The following is a 12,359-nucleotide window of genomic DNA, read 5'->3' as shown; positions in this document are numbered from 1 at the left end:
AGTGTGCTAATATCTGTCTTGTGGAGAGCTAAATTTCAGGTACATGTGAAGTATTCCCTATTGATAAGTCATACCAAACAATAGGCGGATAGAGATTTTTACTGGGTAAATCTGCTCATCTACAAGCACCATGTGCTTATATCAATATATGCATTTCAAAATTAGATATAGACAGGATCATTATTCAGGTATGATAATAATCAGGGCTGGAGAGATGGCTTAGCGGTTAAGCGCTTGCCTGTGAAGCCTAAGGACCCCGGTTCGACGAGGCTCGCTTCTCCAGGTCCAACGTTAGCCAGATGCACAAGGGGGCACACACATCTGGAGTTCGTTTGCAGAGGCTGGAAGCCCTGGCGCGCCCATTCTTTCTCTCCCTCTATCTGTCTTTCTCTCTGTGTCTGTCGCTCTCAAATAAATAAATAATAAAAAAAATTAAAAAAAAAGTTCAATTATACATTTCCAGAGTTACCATTTTATAAAGGGTAATTCTCAATCTCACCTAAAAATATATTTTATTGATTTATTTATTTGAGAGAGAGAGAGAGAGAGGGAGGGAGAATGGGCACGCCAGAGCCTCCAGCCACTGCAGCCGACCTCCAGATGCATGCGCCCCCTTGTGCATCTGGCTTACGTAGGTCCTGGAGAGTCGAACCAAGATCCTTTGGCTTTGCAGGTAAACGCCTTCACTGCTAAGTTATCTCTCTAGCCCCCACAATTTCACTTTTGAGTCATGTGGAAGTCGTGTTAGTAAATTAGGTGAATGTTCCTTTTCAGCTGAATTAACAATCTTTATAATGCTAGAAAGAAAATAAAGAATAATGCCCAACTATCCAGCTTGCTTTTCTGTAGTGCTGACAAGAAACTGATTTTTTTAAACTATAGAGTACATGTTTAGATAATGTCTTGAACTATAATAATTTGTAATATTTTATTTTTTCTAAAAAAATTGTCAGTACTTGTACATTTTATGGTTTGTGGTTTCCATATTCACATTTGGGAATTTAAACCAGAAAATTTGCAATTAAAATAACTGCCTTTTAAATTTAAAGCATATACACTAAATACAATCATTTGTGTTCAGATTGAGAAAATACTATTTTTTGAAACTGCTATATTAGTATATGGTATTTTAGATACTAAGGTTAACTTTAATTAGTGCATAGTATTATTGTAGAAACTATGTAATATTCGTATTTGTTTTCCTGAAACCTTGTGTATTTGATACTCTACCCGAAGCAACATGGGTCTGCCTAATTGGGAATACAGCCTGCTGAAGGTTCTTAGCAACAGTCTTTGTCTTCTAAATACAAAATGAACCAAATAACCATGACACAGTGTAGTTCCAAGCTAATCCAGCCCTTGCCTTTCTCTTGCCTCTAACTTTGGATCCTGCACAGCCACTAGGTGTCATGGTAGCATTTTTGCTGAAGCTTCTTGTCCTTCATAAGATATTGCTACTCTAGTCACATTTAACTGAACGAAATTTGCCTCATAGAGCAGGTGTATGAAGAGGGCTTACCAAACTAAGGGGGATCTCTCATAAATATAAGACCTTCATATGAACTAGAAAGAGCAGTAACGTGTGCGTGTCTCTTGCCCAGTACTCATCCCCTGAACTTACATTGTTTCCATCTCCCACAATAAACTTATAGCAAAGAACATAAACTGGGCGTGGTGGCGCACGCCTTTAATCCCAGCCCTTGGGAGGCAGAGGTAGGAGGATCACTGTGAGTTTGAGGTCACCCTGAGACAGCATAGTGAATTCCAGGTCAGCCTAAGCTAGAGAGAGACCCTACCTTGAAAAACAAAAACAAAAACAAACAAAAAAATAATGGAAAAATAACTTTTAAGGTCCTTTTCTTAAGAGAGTGTATTAAACACACGCACGTTCACACTTAATGAATTTATGCTAGTGGAGGTCATCTTGAGAATTCAAATGACCTGTTAGTGAGCTCTGAGCATCAGCTCCAGTAATGTAGCCGCTACCCAAGTCAAGGTGTGACATCAGGTATGGCTGTAGCTTCTCAGGAAACACTGTGCCACCCGTGTGGGTGGGTTTTGGAGACAGCCTGTGGCTTGCATGCCTGACCTGGAGCATGTCATGGTAGCCTTCCTAAAAATGGATTGGTCCAGATTTCTTGGACTTACTTCTGTATTAACAGCCTTAATTAACACAATACCTCCCTCATGTCAGGGAGCTTTGTCTATTCTATTAAGGTATAGAAATAGAATTCAGCGGTTTCCAAAATGAGTTCTGAGAGGCATTTCTGGACAGAAAATGAGTTAGAAGACTATGTGGGCATTTTGTAGATTTTATGCTAATCTTGAATACTCTGAAAGCTCACTGCACAGTCCCAGAGGCCACAGTGGACGGCAGCAGAGTGCTCTATGTGTGCATGTCTCCTGTTGGCCAAGCTAGCGTCGATATGCTGAACCCAGGCAAAGCAAGGACAGTGCACGGCTCAGCAGTGTACATGTGTCAGGTTCCAGAGTGCTTCAGCAATCCTTGAAGAAAACTATCTGATTGAGTCCAAGAGTGGGATAAAAGGGTTAAGTGAAAAAAATGAAAGGATTACTGTATGCAGCACATTTCAAATTTAAAATGTGAAGAAAGCTTTTGGGTTTGCTTTTTTAAAAAATAAAGTTTATTTTTATTTATTTATTTGAGAAAGAGAGAGAATGGGCACCAGGGCTTCCAGCCACTGCAAACGAACTCCACATGCATGTGCCCTCTTGTGCATCTGGCTTACGTGGGTTCTGGAGAATGGAACCGAGGTCCTTTGACTTTGCAGGCAAACACCTTAACCGCTAAGCCATCTCTCCAGCCCCAAAAGTGTGAATAAAGTTTTTAAAATATTTTGCCGTTAGGGGCTGGGCCTTGGCTCAGTGGGTTAGAGCACTTGCTTGCACAAGCCGGAGGACCTGCCCTTGATGTCTAGCGCCCACATGGCCATGCATGCTTGTAACTCCAGCACTGGGTATGGGGGAAAGGGTGGAAACAGGAGAATTGCTTACACCTACTGGTCAGTCTAACTAAAAATAGTGACCTGCAGGGTCAGTGAAAGACTTTGTCTTAAGGAAATAGGATGAAGAGTAACAGAGGAGATAAACAAGGATATAAATTCACATTCTTCCCTTACACTCCAGCATCAAGGTCTGGCATGGTGGTGCATGCCTGTAACCCCAGCCCTCCCAGGAGGCCGAGGCAGTAGGATTGTAAATTCAAGGCCAGGCTTGTCTACATCACATGACCTTATCTCAAAACAGACTCTTCACACTACATAGAATTTATATCTTTTTTTTAAATTAATTAATTTATTTATTTGAGAGCGACAGACACAGAGAGAAAGACAGATAGAGGGAGAAAGAGAGAATGGGCGTGCCAGGGCTTCCAGCCTCTGCAAACAAACTCCAGACACGTGCGCCCCCTTGTGCATCTGGCTAACGTGGGACCTGGGGAACCGAGCCTCGAACTGGGGTCCTTAGGCTTCATAGGCAAGCGCTTAACCACTAAGCCATCTCCCCAGCCCTAGAATTTATATCTTTACATTTTAAATTCATCATGGGGGCAAAAATTTTTGTTCCTGGTTTTGGTCATTGACTAAAAATTAATAATTACCTCTACAGTAATCCCATAATTACTTCTAGCCGCTGAAAAAGAGTAATTATCAACCTGAATTTTGCTGGTACCATTCACAAATTTATGCCTGAAAAATTTTATTCACTTCTGTCAATATTATATTTAACCAAGTCAGTCATTTTTAGAAAGTTAGGTTGGAAAATAGAATGAAAAGTAGATGCTTTTCTTACACAGGAAATTTGATCAGTATAAAAACAGAAAGTAAAGTGTTTATTAAAATTATTAATCTAGGCTGGGAGATGGCTCAGTGGTTAATGGTGTCTTGCTTGCAAAGCCTGGTGGCTTGGGTTTGATACCTGCTTAAAGCCAGATTCACAAAGTGGCACATGCATCTGGAATTCATTTGTAAAGGCAAAGAGGACTGGCTTGCCCATTTTCTCTCTCTACCTCTCCCTCTGCTTTTTAAATAAATAAAAATATTTTTAAGGTAAAATCATGAAATAAAATTGTTAATCTTAATTTGTGATTCAACAGGGAAGCAATCATCCTTTGAGTGGTAAGTTTGGAGTTTTTTATGCCATGCAAAATGGAGTGGATTACGTTGCCATTGTGATCTTGGTCTGTGAGAGGTTTTGTGCTATGTGCATGGACAAGCCTTTTGTGCTTAACTGTCCCCGAGATTTCACCCTGTACTGTTTGTCTCTGCATGGATTATGAAACCACATGTGGGCTCTTTTGTTTCTGCAGGTCTTTGCTTGGCTGTTCTTTCCCATGTCTTCTGTGCCAGGCACTCCATGTTTGCAGCTAAACTTCTGACTCACATGATGGCAGCCAGCTTAGGCACACAGGTAGGCGAACCTTGGCACATCTGATTCATCCTGAGGTGTTCACGTCTCTTCTGAATCTATAATCCTTGAACTGAATGGTCAAAACAAGTTTGCCTTACATTAGTTGAACTAAGCTCGTTTATTTTTGCAACGGAGGAGGATGGGGAAGGAAGTAAATAAAAGGACATGAAAATGACAAGTATATTTTGTGACATTCTTTTTGTGGAGAAGCTCCTTAATATTCTAATTTACTAGTAAATAGCTTCTTAAAGCATTCTATTGTGAACCAATATATGTTAAATATTTTTCTTTTTATGCATATGAATATTAACATGTGTTGTTTCTTCTGTTTAGTCAAATGTGCCATGTTTCGAATGCTTTATATGGAGGGCACTAAAATGATATATTATGCTTTTAGATTTTTTTAAAATTATTTATTTATTTATTTGAGAGCGACAGACAGAGAGAGAAAGACAGATAGAGGGAGAGAGAGAGAATGGGCGCGCCAGGGCTTCCAGCCTCTGCAAACGAACTCCAGACGCGTGCGCCCCCTTGTGCATCTGGCTAATGTGGGACCTGGGGAACCGAGCCTCGAACCAGGGTTCTTAGGCTTCACAGGCAAGCGCTTAACCGCTAAGCCATCTCTCCAGCCCTGCTTTTAGATTTTTAACTCATCAGTAGAGTATAGACTTACCATGTACAAGGCTGTGGGTTCAATCCTTAACACATACACAAAGATATATATGCTTTAAAACATTTGGATGATATGTAGTGTTTTGTTTCATATCCTAGAGTATGTCATGGAAGAACATTCTCTCTTGAAAATTGTTCATTTTTCTACGGTAGATGAATAATAAGGAAAACATAAACATATTTGTTGACAGTCCGTTTCAGACGGACAGTTGGAAGCATGGTTTCAGGTACAGAAGGCAGATCAGAAGATGTTTTAAGTCTTGTATTCCTGAGGGGCTCACAGTCTGGAAAAGCAGATGACAGTTATAGAATGATGAAATCCATATAAACGCCTGTAATTAAGTGTGATATGAGAACACGAAATATTTATACACTCATGTGAATCCCACAGATAGGGACTTAACCCTTTGGGAAGGTGAAGAGCGTCTTCCTGGAGGACAGGACATTTGACTTGGTCTTTGGTGCGTACTGATGGGGGGAGAAGGACGTAGACAGGAGTGCAGAGAAGGAGAAATAAAAGACTGAAATTGTCGATGTGGATAGTTAGAATGCACTATGTAATGTTTTCATCGGCAAAAATCTGTTTTATAAAAGCAAAACCCCACTTTTCTGAATGGATGACACTTCCGGAGGGCAGTGGTTAGTTTTTTGGTTGGATGCTGCTTAAATGCAGGCATTCAATGTGTGTATATTTATTGCACTGTACACTTAAATTTGCACACTGTTATTTAGAAGGCCAATGTGTATTTTCTTGAAGTCTGAACAGTATTTAAAAAAGTAACCTGGGCTGGAGAGATGGCTTAGCAGTTAAGCGCTTGCCTGTGAAGCCTAAGGACCCCGGTTTGAGGCTCGATTCCCCAGGACCCACGTTAGCCAGATGCACAAAGGGGCACATACGTCTGGAGTTTGTTTGTGGTGGCTAGAGACCCTGGCGTGCCCATTCTCTCTCTCTCTTTCTCTATCTGTCACTTTCAAATAAATAAACATAAAACAATAAAAAATTTAAAAAGTAACCTTAAAGCGGGCGAGGTAAAGTATAAGACGGAGAGTTACCTTATTAGCATAACAACAGTTATCATATTAGGGATATTAGCATTCTGCTGCCTTGCTTGTCCCAGGACCTTTAAATCTTGCAAATTATTTTTCAGAGACAAACCAAGTTATACGGTTCAAGTAGAGTGTTCAAATTGTTTGAAAAGTGCCGATGAACTATGGAAGGCAGCAGCTCTTACTGAAAGGAGCCTTGCATTGAACTTGACAAGGCTATTTTAATTACCTTGGCGTCCCGTGTTAGCTGTCGGATCTTGTCTTTGTTTCTTGGGTACCATATCTTAGAGTTCCCAACTTCCATAATTAGAGTTTACTTGGATGTACTCACCACCCATTTTGGTGATGTTTTTGGCAGCAGAATTTGTACAAGACTTAATTATAGCACCATAGAATTATAGGCAATTTCTCAGCACCCTAGCAGACGTATTTGTTAATGTCTAGAAATGTGAAAGAAAGACTCAAAATCTGGGTGCTGGAACATTGCCTTCTGATTCACATTGTGTTAAACACTGGTCTTGAGGAAAGTGGTTAATCAAATGTCTGAGTTTCTAGCATATTTTTAGAGTAGACAAGTAATAGGGCATGAAAAGTCATATAAGGAATGGCTTGATGTTTTAGTTATGTTTAGTTATTACATACTAATTTGATAGCATTGTTTTCTCAACAGTTTATAGACAAGAATTTTAAAAATACTTTCTGAGTTAAACAGAATAATTTTCTCCCTAAAAACCCTTTAGCTAGGCTTATTTTTTTCCATAAATTCTTAGATTTCCAAAATGGGGAATGGAGTTGGCTCTGGCTGCAGGAATACGGGGCGCTCTGCTTTCTGGATTGGAAAGGGGTTGTAGCTACAGTCACAAAGGGATGCGATGAGGCCCCTCCGACTCCTCATTCGGGGTCCTCCGTCATGCGTGCTGATGCCACCACAAGTTAAATTTATTCCAGACAGAGCGGTCTTCAAAAATACAATCTGGACCTGTGGTTCTTGGCACAGGAGTTAAACTCCTACATTTGACCACAAGTGTTACAATTGTGCATCCCTTCAGGGCAGTCTGCCGAGAACGTTCATCCTCAGATCTCCGTTGCTGATTGAGCTTTGTTAGAAAGAAAAGAATAGAAACGTGACAATTCTTGACTTGTATGTTTCCCACCCACCCCATTCTGGAGGCTGTGTCTCATGTAGCCCAGGAGGCCTCCAATTCTCTATGTAGTCAAGGATGACCTTGAACTTGTGGTCCTCTGGCATCACTCTCCCCAGTGCTAGGATTGCAGGAATGAACCTCAGCACCAAGTTTATGCAAGCTAAGCAAGACTGTTACCAACTGAAGTCCTAGCCCTCTTCACTTATTTAGGACTCTGACAGTTCAGGAAAATGTGTCAGAGTTTGGTTCTACTTTTCGACTTGTTGAGTTATATGAATATTATATGAAGAATTAATTACGTAATTTATTGCACGCATATCTATAACTTGAGGAAGATAGGCGGTACTACAAAGATTGTCCTTGCTGTAAAAGTCAAATGATAAGGCTTGGGGAATTTGTCATTCTAGTACCTTTGTGTGTCATTGACTGTAATCTACCAGCAGGTGGCAGTAGAAGATCTTCTCATGAGGTGGTCAGTACAGCAAGGATGGGGTTCAGTAAAAAAATCTAGATGCTTCCACAGTGCTTCTTTATTAGGCAGAGAGTGTTGGCAGCACACATTTGTGGGCTTTAACCTTTGTCTTTTTACCTCCTGTGTTGAGAAGCAAGTTAAATGCGTTAGTAAGGTAGCACTGGAAATCTTGTATGTAACTGAATCTGAAAATACCTTGCTACTACTTATCCCTTATATTTAAAATTCAGGAACAAAATTATTTTCATCATTATGGTAAATAGAAGAATGTTGATACAGAAAATTGGTTTATTGGCATGTCACAGAATTTTTGAGATAAGGTTTACATTTCCAGTAGTTTATCAAAAAGAATATATTTTCCTTAAAAACCAAGGTATGGTCTGGAGAGATTGCTTAGTGGTTAAGGCATTTGCCTGCAAAGCTAAAGGACCCAGGTTTGACTCTCCAGGACCCATGTAAGCCAGATGCACAAGGGGGTGCATGCATCTAGAGTTCGTTTGTAGTGGCTGGAGGCCCTGGCGTGCCCACTCTCTCTCTTTTCTCTCTCTCTAGCTCTCTCTCTAGTTGTAAATAATAATAATAAAACAAGTTGTGTTTTTCTTATTTATCTAAAGGAAAATGATTAACTGGAAGAGAGTGTTGGGCCATTCACTTCAAGTGTGATGTGAAAAGCACCAAACAGATTTTAATGGCATTGGGTGATATTTCTGGGAACAACATCTAATTATATCTTTGGGTTTTTATATCTTAGAATCATGTTGCCCTGAGTGCCCTGATAAGGTTGGTAAACAACCAGGACAAAGGACAAGTTTGCAGTTCAGGGTTCTCAGTTCTGGGGGTTCTGTGAGGAAAAGCAATTCTCTAAATCTAAAAAAAGAACAGAAGTTTCTTCATAGGAAACATGATGATAAGATAAAAACTGTGTTTGCTCTGATTAATAATACTTAACAAGGGGGAAATATTTGGTCTTCCCTATTTTTATAAAAATATTTGTTTGGCTTAAACACATTTTCTGAAACTGAGTAACAAATTGATCTGGGGGGGGCACTTCTGTAGGGGAATATAGTTACAGTTATATCAAGCCTGTATTCTGAACTCAGATGTCAGAGTGCGTATTTAAGAAAGTGAAATACTTTTAGTTGTGTTTTTGGCAGCCACTGGATGTACAGGAATCTTAGTTACATCTGCCTCCTCAGGAAGGCAGAAAGGAATGGCTTTCCAATTCTGAGCACTGTTCTGTAGAATGCAACAAAAGTTGGGATGTCAGTATTTTTTTTTTAATTTTTTATTTATTTATTTGAGAGCGACAGACACAGAGAGAAAGACAGATAGAGGGAGAGAGAGAGAATGGGCGCACCAGGGCTTCCAGCCTCTGCAAACGAACTCCAGACGCGTGTGCCCCCTTGTGCATCTGGCTAACGTGGGACCTGGGGAACCGAGCCTCGAACCGGGATCCTTAGGCTTCACAGGCAAGCACTCAACAGCTAAGCCATCTCTCCAGCCCAAGGATGTCAGTATTTTTTGTGCAGTTTCTCACTTTACAAAATTTTGGAAAGTGGGCTAGAGAGATAGCTCAGTGGTCAAAGGGGCTTGCTTGCAAAGCCGGACAGCCTGGGTTTGATTTGCCAGATGCACAAGGCGGCACATGAATCTGGAGTTTGTTTGCAGTGGTAAGAGGTCCTGCTGCACAGTTCTCATTTTTTTTTCTCTCTCCTTGCAAATAAATAAAAACATTTAAAAAACTTTCGAATGTAATTTTGCAATGGGATAAGCCAGATCCTACCCACTTGCTGAAAGCTCCTTCTTTAATGTGCAGCTTATGTCACTGTCACTTTGAGTATCTAACACATGAAACCCTTCAAGAATCACAGACTGTATGACTGAAGCCAAAAGCTGTGTGTGACTCCCAAGTGCTGGCTCATTCTGGACATAGCAGGGCCTGTTTTTGTCCCAAGTGGCTCACATTGTTTTGCTGAGACTGAACTCAAGAAATACATTGTGTGATGGGGACCTAAAAGCACAACTATATATATATATTCCAATCAGTTAAAGCAGGTGAGATGAGATTGTAAGTAGAACAGAACAGAACAGATTTTTTTCTTAGTTTCAGTTACTCAACTTATCAATCAGCATTCTCTCTGCTATGTTTACATTTGCTACTGAAAACAGAAAATATGTTTTGAGTCAAGTGCTCGAAATTTGCCTTGAAGACTGAGAACTTGAGAGGTGCCGAGGGTCATTATTCAGTAGCACATTTGCGACACGACAAATGTTATTACAGATGTAAATGAGTCAAGAGTTTCCTAAACTTCAGTGTAGGAGACATCCTGTTAAATAAAGGTCAGATACCGAAGCAGTACGTCATAGTGGATTTTCAAATCCTGCCTGTTAAGAGATGAGCTTCTCTGTTATGACTTACTGGGATCTCTGCTTTTTGTTCCTGTTGCTGTTTTCATCATTATTTTTACTAGACCCAAACTATCGACCTATTTTCCTTAATATAAAATTATTACTTTTAAATACTTCAATATTTATTATTTGTTTACTTATTTATTAGCAAGCAGAGAGAGAATAGGCACACCAGGGCCTCTAGCCACTGCAAATGGACTCCAGATGCATGGTCCACTTTGTGCATCTGGCTTTACATGGGTACTGCCACATTGAACTTGGGTCATTAGGTTCTGTAGGCATGTGCCCTAACTGCTGAGCCATCTCTTCAGCCCACTGTAAGATGATGATGATTATTATAATTATCATTATTTTACTTATTCAAGGTAGGATCTCACTATAGTCCAGGCTGACCTGGAATTTACTATATAGTCTCAGGGAGGCCTCGAATTCATGGTGATCCTCCTACCAATGCCTCCTAAGTGCTGGGATTAAAGGTGTGCGCCACCATGCCCGGCTATAAGATTACTTTTAAGGAAGCACATTGGGGGTTGGGGAGGCGGGTCAGTGGATAAGTGTGCTTACTGTGCAAACATGAGAACCCAAGTTCAGTCCTTCCTCAGCACTTATGTGAAGAGCCAGGTACGACTATGCCTGTGCCCCAGCACTGAGGGAGACAGACAGGAGGACCCCTGGGCTTCCCTCGTCAGCCAGTCTAGCCAGTTGGTTCAGTGAAAGCCTCTTTCTCAAGGAAATAAGAGAGAAGAGCCATAAAGGAAGATACCTGATGACGTCCTCTGGCCTCTGCATGGATGCTCCCCGAATGCACACACAATTGCATACTTATGCATACATCACACTCACACACACACATCCAAAAAGAAAGCCCATTAACTAAAAAATGTTTTAGATTTATTTTTGTTTTATTTTTATTTATTTATTTGAGAGCAACAGAGGGTGAGAGAGAGGAGAAAGAGAGAGAGAAAGAGAATGGGTGCACCAGGGCCTCCAGCCACTGCAAATGAACTCCAGACGCGTGTGCCACCTTGTGCACCTGGCTTACATGGGTCCTGGGGAATCAAGCCTCAAACTGTGTTCCTTAGGCTTCACAGGCAAACGCTTAACTGCTAAGCCATCTCTCCAGCCCCAAGATTTATTTTTATTTATTTATTTATTTATTTATTTATTTATTTATTTATTTATTTATTTGAGAGAGAGAGAGTGAAAATGGGCCTGCCAGGGCCTCTAGCCACTGCAAATGAACTCCAGATACATGTGTTAACCTTGTACATCTGGCTTACATAGGTTCTGGGGAAATGAACCTGGGTCCTTTGGCTTTGCAGGCAAGTGCCTTAACTGAATGGCCATCTCTCCAGCCCTCATTTTACTTTTTCATACTTAAGAAGGCTTTCTAATGATACACGATATTTATGTGGTTGGCTCACGGTGATGATTGAGTCTATCATGTACTTAATGTGTAATGATCATGAACTGAGCGCTTGCATGTCCTTGATGCTATGTTGGGAACCTCGAGACTGTGCTGGCTGTTTTCACGTGCACAACGACATGTAGACGGTAGCGAATACTGTGATGCTGTAGAGAGCTGGAACCATCCCTCCCGTCTGATCATTTCTTGGTTCCTGTCGCCCAGCTTCTCTTACTCCCTCCTCCACATCTCCTCCAAGCCGCCTGGGACCACTGCTTGCTCCCTACTTCTGTGATGGCCTGTGCATTCTGACAATTTTTCTTGTATTTTTATTCTGAGTCTAATAAAGAGAAAGATGTTTGGACAAGGAAACTGATATATGATCCAGAATACAAGAGTTTTTTTAAATACATTTTTATTTAGTAAATTGAGAGGAAGAGAAAGAAGCAGAAAGAAAGGCAGATAGAGAGAGGATGGGCATACCAGGGCTTCCAGTCACGGCATACGAACTCCAGACGCATGTGCCACCTTGTGCATCTGGCTTACGTGGGTTCTGGGAAATTGAACCTTGGTTTTTTGGCTTTGTAGGCAGGTTCCTTAACTGCTAAGCCATCTCTCCAGCCCGGTTATTATTTTCTGTCTGTGTGTATGTGGGAGCGGGGGGTGGCGTGCCCCCGTATATGTGCCCATGATTGCTTGCCTGCAGTGTGTGGAGCGGAGCAGAATGTCGGGTGTCCTGCTCCCTCACGCTACTCCTGTGTTTATTTGATCTGGAGTCTCT

General features: G+C 41.0%; 1 protein-coding gene across 1 annotated transcript in view; it reads left to right on the top strand.

Annotated features, from left to right (window-relative positions):
- Adgrv1 (adhesion G protein-coupled receptor V1) overlaps nt 1-12,359 on the top strand; it is a 535,418-nt gene that overhangs the window by 223,549 nt on the left and 299,510 nt on the right. Inside the window, exon 82 of the mRNA XM_045133393.1 lies at nt 4,328-4,428. Coding sequence (XP_044989328.1) covers nt 4,328-4,428 — 101 coding nt within the window. The remainder of the gene's footprint in view (nt 1-4,327; nt 4,429-12,359) is intronic.

Source organism: Jaculus jaculus, chromosome 14 (genome assembly GCF_020740685.1).
Source record: "Jaculus jaculus isolate mJacJac1 chromosome 14, mJacJac1.mat.Y.cur, whole genome shotgun sequence".
NCBI lineage: Eukaryota > Metazoa > Chordata > Mammalia > Rodentia > Dipodidae > Jaculus > Jaculus jaculus.
Note: the sequence above shows the minus strand (reverse complement) of the source record. Positions and strands in the feature narration are given on the sequence as shown.